The sequence below is a fragment of the Anolis carolinensis genome, chromosome 2 (genome assembly GCF_035594765.1).
Source record: "Anolis carolinensis isolate JA03-04 chromosome 2, rAnoCar3.1.pri, whole genome shotgun sequence".
Classification (NCBI taxonomy): domain Eukaryota; kingdom Metazoa; phylum Chordata; class Lepidosauria; order Squamata; family Dactyloidae; genus Anolis; species Anolis carolinensis.
In genome coordinates, this window is record NC_085842.1 from 169488333 (window position 1) to 169508461 (window position 20129).

A 20129-nucleotide genomic window follows, 5' to 3' on the forward strand; every position below is an offset into this window, starting at 1 on the left:
TCTTGCAAATCCTTCTGTGAATTGTAAGAGAGAATTCATAAGGTTATGCTGTCAGTAGGTCAATTGTGAAGACTTTGTTTACACTGCTTTTCCCATGAATTCCAAAAATTATTGCCCCCCCCCAAAAAAACCCCACTTTTTCAAGATATGAGGGAGAAATTTACTAGCCAACAAGAAATGAGAGAGAAATTGTCTCTTTTCACAATTTAATGCACACCTAACCTGATCCTTGAATGTGATACATAAAGAAGAATTTTGTTTCAGTTCAGAACAGTTGTGCTTAAAGAAACCACACTTTGTCATATGCTGGATTCTATGTCAGCATTGGAGTGTATATGTGTGCAAATACATATGAGTATATTAGGTAAAAGTGTGTGCAACATGTAAATATCAAAGGAATGAGTACAGAAAGCTGCTATGTGCTAAGGTTAAGTACACTAAAGGTCCTAGGTCCCTGGTTAGTACTTGGATGAGAGACTCATCAATGAATACTAGGTGCTATAAACCATAAGGAACTGGAGACACATCTCGGAATACTCCTGGCCTAAGTAAACCCTGTGAAGTTCATGGAGATGCCATACGTCAATGGCTGTCTTGAAGGCACATACATGCACTATGGATAGATGGGTAGATCTGAAAAAGAATGTACAAAATCATATCACAGCAAGGACAGTAAAAAAAACTTTTTGGTAATCCTTTAAAAACAAATCTCACAAATCAATGCAGTAATGCAATGGAACAAACGTAAATGGTAGAAATTTGACAAACTTAGCAGGAGCAGACTTCACACATTCATCTGTCTTGAGCTCTATCCTCAATTGGAACACTTCTGGATTAGTTCAGTTGTGTTTTAGTTTAACCATGTTTTGAGGAATTTTCATCAGTGTGAAATGCTTTTTAGGTACTCTTTTCTGTGACCAACAGACACAGATAAAGTTGGGTAGAAAGAACATACTATTGCAAACAAGAGTGTCCAAGCCTTGCATAACCAATGGTTATGAAAGGCTTGGACACTCTTGTTTGCATAATACGAGGGCTATCCAGAAAATAGGTTACGTTTTGGATTTTATAAAGGACCAAGTATAGGATAAATCATTTACCATATGCAGCTGAAAGACACATCCCAAAACTACAATCTCATGTAATCCCCATTTAAATTTAGCCACGTTTTTTATAGATAAATGAGTTTGAAAAGTACTGCACCAGTAAATTTGCCGCCTCTCTCCTTCATTTCCAACAATGGGGGCGTGGCTGGCAGTGCAGCATTTTGGCTACGCTGCAGGGAGGGAGAAGGAGGAAGAGCTGAGGACACAGGCGGGGAATTTACTGGTGCAGTACTTTTCAAACTCATTTATCTATAAGAAACGTGGCTAAATTTAAATGGGGGTTACATGAGATTGTAGTTTTGGGATGTGTCTTTCAGCTGCATATGGTAAATGATTTCTCCTATACTTTGTCCTTTTTAAAATCCAAAACGTAACCTACTTTCTTTTATATATATATATTTTTTTATTTATAGTTTTTAAAATACAGTGCACACTTTTAAAAACGGGGATACAAGTGAGAGACATAAGGATCACAATATAAGGAAAGAAAATAAGAACCTAAGAACCAAGAGCGGGGGGAGTGAGGGAGGAAAGCTAAAAAAAAGAAGAAGAAAAAAAGAAAAAGGGGGGGAGGGGGAGGGGAGGTGAGGGAAGGGGTATCGGGGGTCACATCAAGGGTAGTAACAAAATTCAGGGAACATTAACAGCAAGGGAAGTAATCTTCCTTTTTTTTTTTTTTACCTTCTAGTGATTTTAACACTGTATTCAAATTTCTAATGTCTATTTATATCGTTTTCAAGTAAACGTAACCTACTTTCTGAATAGCCCATTGACTGTCTCACCTACTGTATCAGAAAAAGAAGATAAATTGCTTCACATTTATTTAATTTATTTAAAACATTTATATTCCTCCCTTCTCACCCCGAAGGGGACTCTGGCCAGAGCACAACATATATACGGCAAGCATTCCCTGCCGGGACATAAAATAACTAAATACAGACAAACATTAAATTCAGTTATATCTGCTATCAAATCAGCTGATTAAACCAACTCAAGACACATGTCATTTTAATGCAGGCATACCTGATCAAATTGAGAAGTGAACTGAAATTCAGTTGTTTTTCCTTCCCCTCCATATTTTCCAGTGGAGTTCTCCAATAAAAAAGAAGTAGAGAAATCAAGGAAATGTGTACCTTCATTAAAATAATGTCCAAACACTGCTTGTGTTAGGAAAACTATTTTCCAAAATATATGTGCAAATTACGAAAAACGGACAACGAAACAAAATGCACACATGAGACAAAATATGGAAGGAAGATATGCACAGACCCTTAAAAACCTCAATATTCAAGATAGATCAAATTTTGAAAAGTAGCAAACAGAATTTCTAAATCCATCCATTTTGTACACCCCATCCCACTAACCTACTATAGCGTATGTCCAAGAGTGAGAAGCCTCGGTTGCAGCAGATCCCCTCGTCTGAAGATATGGAAGCAGAGGCAGGAGGAGATGTGAGCGACCTTCCTGCAAGCCAAGTGGGGCCTTCATCAGCAGGAACTGGCACTAAGGAGGCAGAAAGGAGCTCTAGGTTGGGTCAGCCGCAGGAAGATCATATCTTTCATCAGGTATTGGAAGGGAATAGAAGGGGAGAATGACAACTTTGCCCCAATAGGAGGAGCTCTTTATTTCTCTTTTCTATCTCCTCTCTCTATTTCTTGTTTAACAAGGATGAACAAGCTTTTGTTCATTCTTAAAGACAGCTTGTAAATCCCAAATAGGATGAGGCACCTACATAAAGGTATTTTTAAGACTTAACTCATTATTTGGAAAAGTTAGACTTAGGGATTTTATCTCCCTGCCACATTGTCTAGACCAGTGGTTCTCAACCTGTGGGCCCCCAGATGTTTTGGCCTTCAACTCCCAACAGCATGTAAACTGGCTGGGATTTCTGGGAGTTGTAGGCCAAATTACCTGGTTGAAAACCACTCGTCTAGAGAGCCTACATAGTGTTGTCGAAGGATTTCCAACAGACCTCACAACCTCTGAGGATGCCTGCCATAGACGAGAGTGAAATGTCAGTAGACAATGCTTCTGGAATATGTCCATACAGCCTGGAAAACTCACAGCAACAAAGCCTAAATGGTGTCGTAGTTTTAGCATTGGAGTATGACTCTGGAGAAGTCCTGGTCAGTCATGAAAACCTTGGACAAAACACACTATCTCAGCCTGAGAGGAAGGCAAAAGCAAACTGCTTCCAAAAAAATCTTGCCAAGAAACCCTCATGATAGATTAACCTTAGGTTTCCATGAGGAAATGACTTGAAGGCACACAACAACACTAACAAATAAGACGGAGGATACGTAGTCCATTTGTAGCACTTTTTAGTTCAGTCCTGATTGTGGAACCCACCCTGTTCCCTAATGACAGCATTTGCCATCTTTGATTTGTTGTTTTAGCCTTCATGTTCATGTTTGGGAATGGTGGGAGTTGTATTCCATCAAAATCTGAGGAACAAAGGTTGGAAAAAGGCTGCCTTATGGTACTCACAATTTCCCACAAAAACAGGGGGGGGATTTGCAGGTCTGTAATGGAGACTTTGATTTGCTCTAATGATTTATGTGCATATCTGAAATAGACTGCATTTGAATATGCTATTATCTCCCCCCCTTCTTTTTGTCTTCCTTCTTTCCTTCTCCCCCGTTCTGTTCCGAGAAGCCAAAGCCTGTGTCAATTGAATGCACGAGAGGGCAGCAACATAGAGGTTCAGTTCTGTGTCCATGATTGTAGACTGAAAGAAATCCAGAAAGGAGTCATTTGAGCTTTAAGGAGCGGTGGTTCCCCATGATGTGATATGCTATCTTGATCTTCCTCCCACCCACAGACCCAGTACACCTGGGAGAAGCACCAACAGCGCAGCCAGCAGCACCAGCTCCTTCAGAGGCAGCCTGCTCCTGACTCCCTTCTGATCCCTGCTGCCCGTGGAAGCCACCGGCCACTTTCCAGAGCTCATTCGTCACCAGCCCCAGCCACTGCATCCCTACCCAACCAGGACACATCTTCCAAGGCCCTGCCACTGCCAGTGCAAGAGCAGTCCACCAAACCACGGTTCACCACAGGTAACATGTCTCACATCACCACCTCACATTTTGGATCTCCTGTGTCATGGATGTACAAACATTGGTTCTCTAGAGGATTTTGGACTACAACATCCACAGTCCCCCACCATGAGCCACAACTGTGAATTATTTTTGAAAAATCCCATGGGACTCTCACTAACCTCTTTTTGCCTCCCTTCCTCAAAGTTAAGGATCTTTGCTAACAGCAGATAATCTTTCCCCTCAATGTGTTAAAATGAGTAGCCAAAAGAAATGGGCAGGCCTGTCAAAGGATTCACCTACATAAGCCACAAAATTGGTGGCTAGTCCAGAGTGACAGTACTCTGAACTGGCCCTGGGGGTAGCTGCACTACCCATTTCCATCCCACTGCAATGGCTGGTTGGCTACTGTTACCTTTGCTGATGTTTGTCACCATGGTAGCCAATCATGGAGTTCTAGAAGGTCATAGCTGTCACTGGGCACACTCACTGACATCAACAAAGATGCTTGTATGACCTGGGGAGAAGGAGGGGGAAATGCCAAGCAAAGGTGTTCAGCAATGTCCATGAGCTTTCCAGAGCTTTGTGGACAGCTGCTGTGGTCCATGAGCTCTCCAGAGCTTTGTGGACAGCTGCTGTGGTGACAAATGTCAGCAAAAGTAAGTCCCTTCCTCTTTTCTCTGTGCCATGGAGCGCAGGGGAAGGGGATAGCAGCACTGGTCTGTATAGACAGCAGACCAGTTCAAATTAGAACAAATCCAGCTGTCAGCACCAACTGCTAAGTGTGGGGCTTTTTTGGAGTTGTAGCAAAACTCCAGAGCATTCCTCAAACGTCTGGTACAACAAAGTTAACCTGCTTTACTCTGCGTTGGTGTTGCAGGCCAGATGTTCCTGGACATCATGTGAACGTTCAGAAACAACTTCTGGCCTGATTGGTTTATCCTAGTGGTTCGCAATCTGTGGGTCCCCAGATGTTTTTGCCCTTCAACTCCCAGAAACAGCTGGCAAACTGGCTGGGATTTCTGGGAGTTGTAGGCCAAAACATCTGGGGACCCACAGGTTGAGAACCACTGGTTTATCTTGACTGTTCCAGCTTCAATAGAGGTCTGCAGCTGTTTCCCAGGAAATCTTGGAGGGCTGCACCCTACACATGTATAAAATGGGTTATTTGTTCCTGAAGGCCCCTAAACAACATAGACTGCAACCAGATTGCATTATCTCCTCAGCAAGTCTCATTCAAGATCTGTTGAAAAGCTTAGCTCCTTCTGGACTGTAGACCCTTTTGGACTACATTTCCCAAAATCTGCTAGCCTACATGGCCATCGAAGTTGTAGCTTGAAGAAGCATATTTTCCAGATTCTGACTGAATCAGTTCAGACTTCAAATAAAGGAAGACATTTTTGGAAGCTCCTCCTTGTTCTTCTTGTTATTAGCATTACTGTTATTGTTATTGTTAATCCATTTAAGTATAAAATGTACATCCTGTAATGTTGAACATACATATTTTTAGAGCATCTGATCAGAAAAGCATGCATGCTATCTGTAACGTCCATCTGTTGAAACCTTACTGACAGAAATAAATGTTTAAACTCACATTTCCTCTGTTCCAATTTTTACTACATCCTGGGCAGGCTGCATGATGTGCTGACTTTTGCATGTTCGAATCAGTTCCTGAATTTAAATTGATACCAGAAAGAAAGCTAGCAAGAGAGAGCTTTATGTGTGACTTGGACAACCTTTGCCCTTTCCCTTGCAGGAATTGTGTATGACTCTGTCATGCTGAAGCACCAATGCTCCTGCGGGGACAACAGCAACCACCCTGAGCATGCTGGCCGCATCCAAAGCATCTGGTCTCGCCTGCAAGAACGGGGCTTACGCAGCCAGTGTGAGGTAGGGGGTGATGTAGGCCAAAACTTATCATAGAAATATATTTTCTTGAGATTGAATCTGCTGCTTTGATCTGAGGCATCAGATAAGGGGGTGACTGAGAGAGGCTTTAAATGTGTAAGCAGGAGAGCTCTTATGGGGATGTTTTATCTTTAAAAAAAATTGTTTGTTTTTTAAGACATACTATTTTTTGTGGGTTTTCATTATTTTTTTTCTTGTGACTGTATTTTTTTTAGTGGGTTTGGAAGCTGCTTCGGGTCCCTTCTGGGTGAAAGGCAGTATGCAAATACAGTAGAGTCTCGCTTATCCAACATAAACGGGCCGGCAGAACGTTGGATAAGCGAATATGTTGGATAATAAGGAGGGATTAAGGAAATGCCTATTAAACATCAAATTAGGTTATGATTTTACAAATTAAGCATCAAAACATCATGTTATACAACAAATTTGACAGAAAAAGTAGTTCAATACGCATTAATGCTATGTAGTAATTGCTGTATTTACGAATTTAGCACCAAAATATCATGATATATTGAAAACATTGACTACAAAAATGTGTTGGATAATCCAGAACGTTGGATAAGCGAGTGTTGGATAAGTGAGACTCTATTGTAATATTAAGAAGGACAATGAAAATGATGGTGATGGTGATGATGATGATACAAGGAAGAGCATGGCAGAGAGAAATAGACACTCATGGTTGGTTTCACTTTCAGATGGCAAAGAAAAGAAGGAAAGGAAGGAAAGGAGTGTTGAAGCTGTCTTCCCAGATGCACTCCATTATGTGTTAATGGAAAGGCCACTGGGTTGATGTGAGTTTTCCGGGCTGTATGGTCATGTTTCAGAAGCTTTTTCTCTAGACATTTCGCCCACATCTATGGCTGGCATCCTTAGACGTTGTGAGGTATATAGAAAATATACCTATATATTATACTAAATATACTTCACAACCTCTGAGGATGCTTGCCATTGATGTGGGCAAAACATCAGGAGAGAATGCTTCTGGAACATGACCATACAGTCAGGAAAACTCACAGCAACCCAGTAATTCCGGCCATGAAAGCCTTCAACAACACATTAAAAAGACCACTGTTTAATGTTCTTTTTTAAAAAATCCAGGGAGTGGGGTGAGCTCCCACTGTTAGCCCCAGCTTCTGCCAACCTAGCAGTTCGGAAACATACAAGTGTGAGTACATCAATAGGTACTGCCCAGGCAGGAAGATAACGGCACTCTATGCAGTCATGCCGGGCACATGACCTTGGAGGCATCAACGGACAACGCTGGCTCTAGAAATGGAGATAAGCACAAACCCCCAGAGTTGGACTTGACTAGACTTAATGTCACGGGGAAACCTTTACCTTATATAAAAGGGATATGGCTGAAAATACTGAACACCCCTCCCCAAATGGCAACTCTCATAGGGTGTTGCCGTGGCATTTAAAGTGGAACCATACTGCTTTATTTCTGCAGAATGAAATAGCTCTCCATCTTCTGTGGTATGGACACTTCTGATTTTTTTTTAAAAAAATCTGGAGTTTTATTCCTGAAAAGCTGCTTTGCTTCAGAAGAATCAAAGTGGTAAAAATTAAAGCTTCTTCTTTTGTCCTCTTCTTCCCTAACACTACACAAATCAGCAGGCGACAGTAGGGGTGTACAATTTTTTCATTAGTCCTCATAAGTTGCATCAAATTCATGCTTACAAGGCGATATCCAACATGTAGGCATGGCCTGCGCCAAAAACTTAAGAATTGAAAGTTACCCAATACCTTTTTATTTGCATCTTGAAAATCTCAAAAGCCTCCGAAAGTCAGTTTCATTTTCAGCACAAGGAAGCAAAGCAAAGCCAAAAATCCTGTCTTTCCTCTTTAAATGAATGGCCTCTCACCATTAGGAGAGGGAAGCAGCAGGAAGAAAGCAGAGTGAGCTGGGAAAGAGACTGAGAAAGCACCGAATTCTGGGAAATGTAGTTTGGGAAGGCGAGGAGCCCTATGCCAGAGAATTCAAAAAGCCCTGCCCTAAACTATACTTCACAGAATTCTGCTCAGAATCAGAAAGCCCCAATCAAGATAGGGAGGGAGATTTGTCCCTCCATAGTAGCAGATAGCCAGAGTTCCAATAAATTGTTGAATCTGCAAAGAGGAAGATTGACTGAGTAAGTAAATATCTGTGCTGGGCTGGGAAGAAATCCCTAAATGAAGGTTCTATTGGTTAATATGAGAGACATTCAATGAGATAGCTGTTGTGGCTAGAAAAAACATTTTGTCAAAACTTTAAAAAATTCCCTAAAATCAGTAGATATATAAATATTTCTGAAAGTTGAGAGGGATGATCCCCTGTTATCTTGTGTCATTGTATATAAAATTCAAGGTGATCGCTCTTGTAGATTTTTTTTAATGTTTATAAAAACTTTGAAAATTACACAATAATCCATGGATAAGTGAAATGATCTGAAACTTGATGGGCTAATGTCACGACCCAGGCGGCAGAGGCACCAATAACCATGCACAGAGGCCAGAATCTAACTAATATCTTTATTGAAGGAATATATAAAGTTAATAAAAACAAGTATAGAAAATAGTCCAGAATTAGACCCTTCAGGAAAGGTCAGAATTAGTCCAAAAAAGCAATGTCCAATAAGAAATATTAAGGTCCAAAGTTGTAATCCAATAACCGAAACACTCACTTTGCCAAGCAAAGTGAGGGGAGATGACAAGGTCCTTTAGTCCATAAAACTTGAGCGTGGCTAGGAAATAACTTGATACTTGAAACAAGGCTTGAACGTGGAACAAGGTAACTAAGAACAAGAACAAGGTCCGTGGAATAACTTGGTAAAATCCGTGAAACAAGGCAAGGATTAGTCCTGGGAAACAAGGCAAAGTCCGTAGGTAAACAAAGGCTGGGAAGCAAGGCGAAGACTGGATAGCAAGGCAAGGCTTGAGCTGAAGCGAGGCTTGAATCGGAGCGCGCTGTCCAGACACAACTCGCTCCGCAGGCTGACGAATTGACTCCGCGAAGTTGCTACGCGGGCAAAACACCTATATAGAGTCCAACTTTCTCACCAAAGCGGTTCTCTGGGAATCAGAAACGAAAGCTAAACTCTGAGACCAGATGTTAAACTCCTTAAAGATTCTCACGAGAACCAATGTTAATTGGCAACATTCTTAGCTGCTATCCTCGCACTCCTGCGCGAAGCTGAATCCAAACTTCTCTGTTGTTTACAAAACTCCCGGCGCAAGAACACGGGAGAAGTAGGCTCTGGGGTTGTTTGACATACTTCTGGGGCACAACTTTCTTGCAGGTGCAAGGTTTCCAGATCTGCCTGGGAAGGATCTGGCTGAGAGGAATCCAGTTCAGACTGGGAAGGTAAAAAACCCAAGTTTTCATCTTCATCAGGGATTACAATGTCCTGAGCAGGACTACAAGGCCCATGGTTCATCACACTATCCCCCTCCTCAGGGCCCCTCCCAAACTGGGGTCCTCTCCCCGAGGCGCGAGGTCGCGGTTTGGTGGGATAGGTCAGATGGAAGCGACGGGTTAGATCAGGAGCATGGACTGTGGAGGCGTCTTCCCAAGAGCGTTCCTCAGGCCCAAAACCCACCCAGTCAATGAGATATTGTAGGCGGCGGCGATGAAAGCGAGAATCCAAAATGTCCTCAACCTCGAACTCCTCCTCCCCATTCATCAAAACAGGAGGGGGGGCCGGTTGGTCTGTATCAGGACGCACACCATCCGCCGGAAGGAGCAGGGAACGGTGAAACACTGGGTGAATGCGCATTGAACGCGGAAGTTGGAGTTTGAAAGTCACGGGGTTTAATTGCGCCACCACTGGATAGGGGCCAATGAAGCGGGCATCTAACTTCCGGCATGGGCGGTGGGAGGGCAGAAAGCGAGTGGACAGAAAAACCCGATCTCCTACCTTGATTTCGGGGCCCGGCTGGCGGTGTTTGTCAGCGTGGCGTTTATAGTCCTCCTTGGCTTGGTCCAGTTGCTGGAGCAAAAGTTGTTGCACCGCTGTGAGTTCCTGCAGCCAATCCTCTGCTGCGGGAACTTCTGAAGTTTCAATGACAGGGGGAAAGAAACGTGGATGGAAACCGTAGTTTGCAAAGAACGGCGTTTCTTTTGTAGAAGCTTGAACTCCATTATTGTAGGCAAACTCAGACAGTGGTAACAGAGAAGCCCAATTGTCCTGTTGGTAGTTTACATAACAGCGAAGATACTGCTCCAAAGTGGCATTGGTGCGCTCCGTTTGCCCATCTGTTTGGGGATGATGAGCTGAAGATAAGCGAGAGTCTATGCCCAATAGTTTTTGTAGTGCCTTCCAAAAACGAGAGGTGAATTGAGATCCACGGTCTGTGACTAAACTCTTGGGCAATCCATGTAGTCTGAAAACATGCTGAAGAAATAGATCCGCAGTTTCTTTGGCCGTGGGGAGGCCTTCGCAGGGAATGAAATGGGCTAACTTGGTGAATAGGTCCACCACCACTAAGATCGTGGTGAATCCACAGGAAGGTGGTAGGTCAGTGATGAAATCCGCGGAAATTATTTCCCATGGGCGAGATGGGGTAGGAAGGGGGTGTAAAAGCCCTGAGGGCTTCTCCCTTCGTATCTTGGAGCGCTGGCATACTGGGCAGGTGTTGACATATTTTTCCACATCCTTGCGGATCTTGGGCCACCAAAAATCTCTTAGGATCAAATGCATGGTTTTAAATAGTCCGAAGTGTCCTGCTGGTTTGCAGTCATGACACAGACGAAGCGCTTTTTCCCTGCCCGGTCCGGGTGGGATATAAACATGATTTCTATAGCAGAGCAGCCCATCTTTAAGCGAAAAGGGAAAATGCAGACCTTGGCGAAGTTGGTCCTGCGCCCAGGCATCTGCTTGTTGACTAGCCCTGATTTCTTGAGCACAGATGGGTCCTGGGGTAGGGGAAGTTGAACCAATGGGACTGGATTTGGTGTTCCCCACTGTGAGCGTGGCAAAGTTCTCAGGTTGTAGCAGTTGGGATTCAAAGGTCTCCTTGCGTCCTGCAGCGTATTCCGGTTTACGTGACAGGGCGTCTGCTTGCTTGGTTTGAGCTGGGGTCACATAATGGATCTGGAAGTTGAAACGTTCAAAGAATAAAGCCCAACGTTGCTGCCTCTGATTTAGTTTGCGGGCAGTTCTTAGATGTTCTAGATTACGATGATCAGTGTGGACTTCAATGGGGAATTTGGCCCCTTCTAGCCAATGTCTCCAAGTTTCAAAGGCTGCCTTTATGGCCAGTAGTTCTTTTTCCCAAATGGTGTAATTCCTCTCTGGTGTGGTTAGTTGACGAGAATAAAAGGCACAGGGATGGAGGTGATCTCCCACCGGTTGTAAGAGTACAGCCCCAATTGCCACATCAGAGGCGTCCGCTTGCACCACAAAAGGGGTTCCAGGATTTGGGTGCTGTAGAATTGGCTGGGAGGTGAATAGTTTCTTCAGTTGCTGGAACCCTTTCTCTGCTTGATCAGTCCAGCGGAAAGGCTGCTTTCCACGGATGCAGCTAGTGATGGGGTCGGACCAGCGGGCAAAATCTGGAATGAACTTGCGGTAGTAGTTCGCGAACCCCAAGAAACGCTGCACCTCTTTCTTGTTAGTTGGCGCCCGCCATTCCAATACTGCTGAAACTTTGGCTGGATCCATGGAAAGCCCTAGAGGCGAGATGCGGTAGCCAAGGAAATCTACCTCTTGTAGATCAAAAGCGCATTTTTCTAGCTTGGCATAAAGTCCATGATCCCGCAATCGTTGCAACACCATTTTGACGTGGTTCTCATGTTCTGATTGTGATCTGGAAAACACCAAAAAATCGTCCAGGTAGATTATCAAGAATCTGTCTAGATAGTCCTGAAAAATATCGTTGACAAAATGCTGGAACGTTGCGGGAGCTCCGCATAAACCGAAATTCATAACTCGGGACTCGAATAATCCGAATTTAGTCTGGAAGGCGGTCTTCCACTCGTCCCCTTCTCTGATGCGAACTAGATTATAAGCCCCCCGAAGATCCAGCTTGGTGTAGACCTTGGCTCCTCGAAGTCGGTCCAGTAGGTCCGAGATTAAGGGCAGGGGATAGCTGTTCCGCTTGGTGATATTGTTCAATGCTCTGTAGTCCACCACCAAGCGTAATTCCCCTGACTTCTTCTTCACAAACATCACTGGGGAGGCGGCTGGGGATTGAGAGGGTCTGATGAACCCCTTGCGAAGGTTTGTCTCTAAGAATTCCCTGAGAGCTTCTTGTTCTGGTTCAGTCAGGGAGTAGAGATGCCCTCGCGGGATCGGGGCCCCCTCCACCAAGTCAATGGCACAGTCATAAGGTCTATGTGGGGGTAATTTTTCGGCTTCTTTCTCATTGAATACATCCCAATACTCGGAGTACTTCTTTGGCAAGGTGATGATGGGCTCGGAGTCTGTGGCATGGCATACCTTGGCTACGAGGCAATGGTTTTGGCAGTACGGTGAAGCAAACTGCAGTTCTCTGTTGGACCAGGAGATGTTAGGGTCGTGGAGTGTCAGCCATGGAATTCCCAAAATCACAGGGAAATGGGGAACCTCGGTAACAAAGAAGGAAATCTCTTCCATATGTTCCCTTATCCACATCCTGGTGGGTTCCGACCACTGGCTTACGGGGCCCGTCTTGAGGGGACGGCCGTCTATGGCTTGCACCACACGGGCATTCTTGAAATCATGATATTGTAATCCCAGAGAGTCGGCATACTCTCTATCGATGAAATTGTTGGTAGCTCCAGAGTCTATCATGGCGTGGATCATGACGGGTCCCCTTTTTGCTGACCATAATGTGACCACGAGAAGGAACAGGACCCCGGTTGGCGGCTCTTGGATGGATTTTTTGACCGGGTTGGCGAGCCTCTCTACACCCGGTCGTTGGCTTCCCCCGCCGGCTGTGTGCCAGTCGGCTCAGACGCCTTCGACTCCGTGGAGGACGCCGCCGCAAGACGGGCGGCAGGCTTCCCTTTGGCTGGGCACTCTCTGGCGAAGTGGCCCCCGTTCCCGCAGTACCAGCAGAGGTTCAAGCGTTGACGACGGGCCTTCTCGGCGGCATCTAGTCTGGGACGCACATTGCCCAACTGCATCGGCACCTCCTCGCCTCCTCTGGGGTATGGGGTTGGCGGCGGGGGTCTCCACACCGGACGTGGCTGAACACTGGCGGAAGCGGAGGGTTTTGCCCCGGCTCTACCGCCCTGGCCTCGAACCCATTGTTTCCTGTTGGCAATTATGACTTCAGCCCGTAAACATTGATCAATGAGTGCCTCGAGGGTCTGGGGAGGATCCACCTTGGAGATTTCTTCCAGCATTTCAATGTTGAGACCCTCCCGAAATTGTCCTCTGAGGGCTACATCGTTCCAGCCGGTGTTGTGGGCCAGCACGCGGAACTCGGCTATGTACTGAGACATGGGTCTGTCTCCTTGAAGGAGGCGCCGGAGTTTGTGACCGGCTGCCTCCAAATTGTCCTCGATTCCCCAGGTCTCCTTAAGGTGATCCAAGAAGCGTTGTGCTGAATTTAGGTGGGGGGAGGCTTGATCAAACAGGGCCGTCGCCCAGCTAGCCGCTGGTCCATCTAGAAGACTGTAGACCCACGCCACCTTGATGTCTTCTTGGGGAAACTCGGCATCACGGGCCTCTAGATAAGCTTGACATTGGCGGCGGAAAACATGAACCTTAGCAGCTTCTCCAGAAAACTTGGTAGGCAACGCCATGGCCGGGAGGCGAACTCCGCGCTCCCTCAACCCTTTTATTTCTCCATCCTGCGCGTTGAGTCTGTCACGGATGCGGTCCACTTCGTCCTTGCTGATGGTGTAGCTGAGCGGCTGTCCAGCCGGCGCGGCTCCGGTAGACATCCTGGCCTCGGTTAGTTGGTGCTTATGGGTGGCGGAGTCAAACTGTCACGACCCAGGCGGCAGAGGCACCAATAACCATGCACAGAGGCCAGAATCTAACTAATATCTTTATTGAAGGAATATATAAAGTTAATAAAAACAAGTATAGAAAATAGTCCAGAATTAGACCCTTCAGGAAAGGTCAGAATTAGTCCAAAAAAGCAATGTCCAATAAGAAATATTAAGGTCCAAAGTTGTAATCCAATAACCGAAACACTCACTTTGCCAAGCAAAGTGAGGGGAGATGACAAGGTCCTTTAGTCCATAAAACTTGAGCGTGGCTAGGAAATAACTTGATACTTGAAACAAGGCTTGAACGTGGAACAAGGTAACTAAGAACAAGAACAAGGTCCGTGGAATAACTTGGTAAAATCCGTGAAACAAGGCAAGGATTAGTCCTGGGAAACAAGGCAAAGTCCGTAGGTAAACAAAGGCTGGGAAGCAAGGCGAAGACTGGATAGCAAGGCAAGGCTTGAGCTGAAGCGAGGCTTGAATCGGAGCGCGCTGTCCAGACACAACTCGCTCCGCAGGCTGACGAATTGACTCCGCGAAGTTGCTACGCGGGCAAAACACCTATATAGAGTCCAACTTTCTCACCAAAGCGGTTCTCTGGGAATCAGAAACGAAAGCTAAACTCTGAGACCAGATGTTAAACTCCTTAAAGATTCTCACGAGAACCAATGTTAATTGGCAACATTCTTAGCTGCTATCCTCGCACTCCTGCGCGAAGCTGAATCCAAACTTCTCTGTTGTTTACAAAACTCCCGGCGCAAGAACACGGGAGAAGTAGGCTCTGGGGTTGTTTGACATACTTCTGGGGCACAACTTTCTTGCAGGTGCAAGGTTTCCAGATCTGCCTGGGAAGGATCTGGCTGAGAGGAATCCAGTTCAGACTGGGAAGGTAAAAAACCCAAGTTTTCATCTTCATCAGGGATTACAATGTCCTGAGCAGGACTACAAGGCCCATGGTTCATCACAGCTAACAGTAATGAATGTGTTCTGCCATTGCAGCAAGTTTCACCCTAATAGCTTTAAAAATGAAGGTGAAAGGAGCCCCTGATGTGTCCCCACTTGCACAATTACTGTAACGAAGGTAAAGGTAGGTAAAGTTTTCCCCTGACGTTATGTCCAGTCATGTCTGACTCTGGGGGTTGGTGCTCATCTCCATTTCTAAGCCGAAGAACCGGCGTTGTCCGTAGACACCTCCAAGGTCATGTGGCTGGCATGACTGCATGGAACGCTGTTACCTTCCCGCTGGAGCGGTACCTATTGATCTACTCACATTTGCATGTTTTCGAACTGCTAGGTTGGCAGAAGCTGGAGCTAACAGCGGGCGCTCACTCCGCTCCCCGGATTTGAACCTGGGACCTTTTGGTCTGCAAGTTCAGCAGCTCAGCGCTTTAACACACTGAGCCACCGGAGGCTCCTACTGTAACGAAAAAGTAACTAAATTTCATTATTCTCATTGTAGTAACAAAGTTTTTACTAACTATACTTTAGAAACGAAACGCCAGCGCCTCCTGATTTCGTAATGACTTCTAAAACATATTTGTATCAATCGCACATACCTAGGAGACAGGCACATAAACCATCTCTTGCATAAATAGGTGGTTCCATGATCTATTAGAGAATAAGGAAATAGGGTAAGAGTACTTTTAGGATTAAGAAGTTGCCAGGCCTCCCAAATATGAAACCTCTCTTTTTGTGGGAATACAACCAAGACGAAAAGCAGAAAATCTGCTTTTCATCGAGGTACAGTATGGCGCCCTGCCATTATCTAACTGCACTGCTCTTTTCTTCCATACCCACTTCATCCTATGTCCTTTATCTCTGCCATTAAGATTCTCGGCAGAGACCAAGGATAAACTTTGAACATAATGTATAGTTCCGCCCTTCACATGTTTTTCCCCCCAGCATGAACAATAAAAAGTGTCATAGAATGTCCTTGGTAATTCAAAGGATTGTTGACTCATTGAGCAGCAAAAATTTCTCATGCCCTGTAAATCCTGCACTATAAAGGCAGCACCACGTTTTCTGAAGACGCCCATTTTGCAGATGCTCGACAGATGTGTGTATGTTTACCAAAGCAGTTGCACATCTCAAGAAATGTATAAAGAGTGATTTTGCTTTCCATTAGAGCCCTCTCTATATCATACTATTGTATAGGCAACTATCTCATTACTCCCACACTGCCCTTTTTTACCTGGTAACAACAGTGAAGCAGACTTCACGATCACCACTTTCCACAGCCAACTACCCCAGAAATGTAACTTGATTCAAAAGTTTATTCTGGGCAAAATACCACTTCTGTAATAGATATAATGAAAGGGCATTTTTCATTTTAAGAAAGTTTGGGCTGAATGGAACATCTGCAGACTTACTTCCCATTGTTCCAATGGCAGAGGTGGTTTTCAGTTCTGTTTTATGGTTGCTAAGCAATGGTAGTGTGCTTTCTTTATGCCACTAAACCCAGAGGAAAACCAGTTAGGGCTGAAATATGGTGGCATCTTGATGGAGATGGAGCCTCCGGTAGCACAGCGTGTCAAAGCACTGAGCTGCTGAACTTGCAGACCAAAAGGTCACAAGTTCGAATCTGTGGAGCAGAGTGAGCACCCACTGTTACCCCCAGCTTCTGCCAAACTAGCTGTTTGAAAACATGCAAATGTGAGTAGATCAATAGGTACCGCTCCGTTGGGAAGGTAACAGCGCTCCATGCAGTCATGCCAGCCACATGACCTTGGTGGTGTCTACGGACAACGCTGGCTCTTCGGCTTAGAAATGGAGATGAGCATCAGCCCCCAGAGTCGGGCACGACTGGACATTAAGTCAGGGGAAAACCTTTACCTACCTAACCTTTATTGACGGAGATAGTAGAGGTAGAAAAAGAGGAGGATAAGAGAAGTACCTATTGGGTGGCGAGCCAAAAGATGGGAGGCTCGTAGGTGGAGAGCAGGACCAGACAAGATCTTCTATGGTGCAGTGCCGCAGCAAAATTTCAAGAAATGTTGAAGCTGTTGAAAAACACATTTGATGTTGGAGGGAGGGGAAAGCAATTTTCAGGATATTAATATGTGATATTAATGCGCTCTACATATTGAACATTGATATTCAAAATATAATGATGTATCATTTTCTTTGTCATAGCATTATCATGTTTGATATATTAAAAGTATATCAGATATCCTCCAGATGTTTTGGATTTCAGCTCCCACAATTCCTAACAGTTGGTAACCTGGCTAGAATTTCTGGAATTTGAAGTCCAAAACACCCAGAGGAGCACAGTTTGAGAAATACTGATTAAGAGCACAGGAAAATGATAAAACCATAAGAAATGGCCAACACTAGTAAAACAAGAGTCCGTCCCTCTTTTGTAAGTTTCCCATAGCAAGATATGAAGCACTCATTTCCATAACAATACTAGAAAAGAAAATCAAGATCAGGAATTCTAATAATCACAAAGAGTTTTTTGTCTTATATAAAGGTTTTCCTGTTACGTGCTTTTTAGAACTATTTGCTGGGAGTAAATATATGAATGCTTTGTCATTTTAGTCATAATTCAGTAACAGAATATTCCATCATCCAGTTTTCATTCTTTATGATTTTAATTTTTTTTCTATTTTTTTGGTGGTGGGAGGGAAGGCCTTTAAAAAAAAGACACAGAAAAATTGGTTTTAATCTCAACTTTATGCAGTAAGGTTCCTTTGGGGAAATTTCCCCATAGTATGTTCTATATGAATCCATGCTACCAGCAGATTTTTCACACTGCATGGTTATAGCACTGTGATTCCACTTTTACTGCCATGGCTGCATTCTGTGAAATCATGGGGTTTGATAGTTTGTCCATAGGCACCAAAGCTAAGGATTTAAGCGTCCTCCCTCTCAATTGCATATCCCAGGATTGCATGGTATCTTGACCTGTTGCCCACTAAACTGTCTGCCAGATCAAATATCATGGATTGTTTCAGTGGCTGTCCTTCCTGTGTTAAGTATTGCTGTTGAATGCTAGGTCGATTAATGGGAAAATAAGTGTCACTTAAGATTTGATTCTGGTTAAGAATTGTGACCTGGCCTACATTACAGAGACCTGGTTGGATAAGACTAGGCAGCTGTGTGTGTGTTAATCTCTCCCAGCTCTGCCAACCAGGTTTTTATGTACATCAGTAAGTGAGGCCTGGGGGATGGGGAGGTGGAGTTGCAGTAGTCTATCATTATTCCATAACCCTCATCAGATGCCTTGCCCTTATAGTGTGCAGGGTTCGAATGTGTACATCTAAAGGTAAGTAGCTGGGAGAGAATAGGAATTCAACCACCCACTCTACTACTCAATAGTTTCCCTTCCTGAGCCAGCTAGGACGGCCTCAGGGCTGGTGCTGGAATCTCAGCAGTAAGTAGTGCTGGGAGACAACAATATTCACAATGACATGGCCCTATCAAGGTTGGCTCCATGATCTCCTTAACAACCATGGGTCTGTTCTAAGTAATGTGTGGTCCTACCCGTGCAGCTGGGTACACTCTGATCTCATTTTCTGTGCATGATGGTGTGGAGGAACTCTCCATGGTTCCATTGTAATTGATAGATCATTATATAGTCAGGTTTAAACTCACTGGTATGTGGGAAATCTGCAGGTGTGGGAAGCAATTAGGATATTTCACCCCAAGAAGCTGATGGATTCCTGATGGTTCTTAGGGATATTCTCATCACCTCATCAGGCAATTCTGTTTAGTTGACATTTGAAATGGGGAAATGGCAAGGCCACAATCTCCTTCTTGAAGACACAAATTTGCATTTTGGAGATACTTCTGGACTCAGCTTTCAACCTGTAAGCCTAGGTTCCTGCGGTGACCAAGAATGCTTTTGCAGATTTAAAATCTGTGTACCAACTCCTCCCATTCCTTGAAATGGATCTGGCCACAGTGGTACATACCATAATTACATCTCGTTTAGACTATTGTTGTATGCTGCCTTTGAAGAGTGTTTGGAAATTTCAGCTGGTTCCTCTCCATGAAAGACCTGCAACCGGACCGTTACTGGGTTGGGTTGCAAAGACCATAATACACTCTTGTTCAAACAGCTCCACTGGCTGCCAGTGCAAGCCCTATGTGGTTCAGGTCCAGACTGTTTGGCAGATTGTATCTCCCTGCATAAACCAGACCAAATACAAAGATTGTGAAGAAAGGTACTTCTTTCAGTACCTTTCTTTCCTTGGAAGCATGGTTCATGGAGACATGAGAGAGGGCAATCTCAATGGCTATCCCTGAATCTACAAACTTTCTTCCCAGGGAGGCCAGAATTGCACTGTCTTTGTTGTCTTTCCTTCCACAGGCTAAATTTCTGTTCCAACAAGTATTTAAAAACAGAAGGTTTTTTTAGAGCTGGGAGGGCACTGTATTGTTTTAAATTAGTGTTTTAGTAGTTTTGTATATTTTTGGAATTGCATTTTATTCTTTTAAGTGAATGTTTGAATTGTTTTAATACTGTGAATAGTTAAGTCCATTATACTGTTAACCTTTTGTGTGTTTTTAATTGTTTTGTCTCTATATTACAAGCCAGTTTAATTTTGGAAGGAAAGTGAGATGATGATGACAGAATGATGATAATAATGACAGTAATATTAGCAGTAGTAGTGGTAGTGTCAGTATCAGTAGTAATAGCAGTAGTGACAACAACATTGGAGTCTCTTGTGAGAGAGATAAAGTGGGGTAGTAATAATAATAATAATAATAATAATAATAATAATAATAATAATAATAATGGCTGTGGCTCACAAATGGAACTTTGAAAAAGGAGATGGAGGGCCTGATTCTGGCAGCCCAAGAACAAGCCATTAGAACCAATGCCATCAAAGCCGAAATTGAAAAGTCGACGACAGATCCCAAATGTAGACTCTGCAAGGAAGCAGATGAAACAATAGATCACATCCTCAGCTGCTGCAAGAAGATCGCACAGACAGACTACAAGCAGAGGGATAACACCATGGCTCAGATGATTCATTGGAACTTGTGCCACAAATACCATCTGCCTGCAACAAAGAACTGGTGGGATCACAAGCCGGAAAAAGTTACAGAGAATGACCATGTCAAGCTACTCTGGGACTTCCGGATTCAGACAGACAGGGTTTTGGAGCACAATACTCCTGACCTCATGATCGTGTTAAAAGATAAAGTATGGATTGTCGATGTCGCAATCCC

General features: G+C 44.2%; 1 protein-coding gene and 1 long non-coding RNA gene across 8 annotated transcripts in view; one reads left to right on the top strand and one right to left on the bottom strand.

Moving 5' to 3' along the window:
- Window positions 1-20129, top strand: part of hdac7 (histone deacetylase 7) — a 281863-nt gene that overhangs the window by 227986 nt on the left and 33748 nt on the right. For all 7 annotated transcript variants that reach the window (XR_001730659.2, XM_016995792.2, XM_062971059.1 and 4 more), the window contains 3 exons: window positions 2480-2671; window positions 3928-4162; window positions 5898-6031. Coding sequence is in view for 6 of the 7 variants with exons in the window: in XM_016995792.2 (XP_016851281.2) it covers window positions 2480-2671; window positions 3928-4162; window positions 5898-6031 (561 nt within the window). In the remaining variant the exon portion in view is untranslated. The remainder of the gene's footprint in view (window positions 1-2479; window positions 2672-3927; window positions 4163-5897; window positions 6032-20129) is intronic.
- LOC134296352 (uncharacterized) lies at window positions 194-2484 on the bottom strand. Its single transcript, XR_010003065.1, has 2 exons — window positions 2130-2484; window positions 194-633 (listed from the first exon to the last, which is right to left on the bottom strand). It is a non-coding gene; the product is annotated as an uncharacterized LOC134296352 (long non-coding RNA).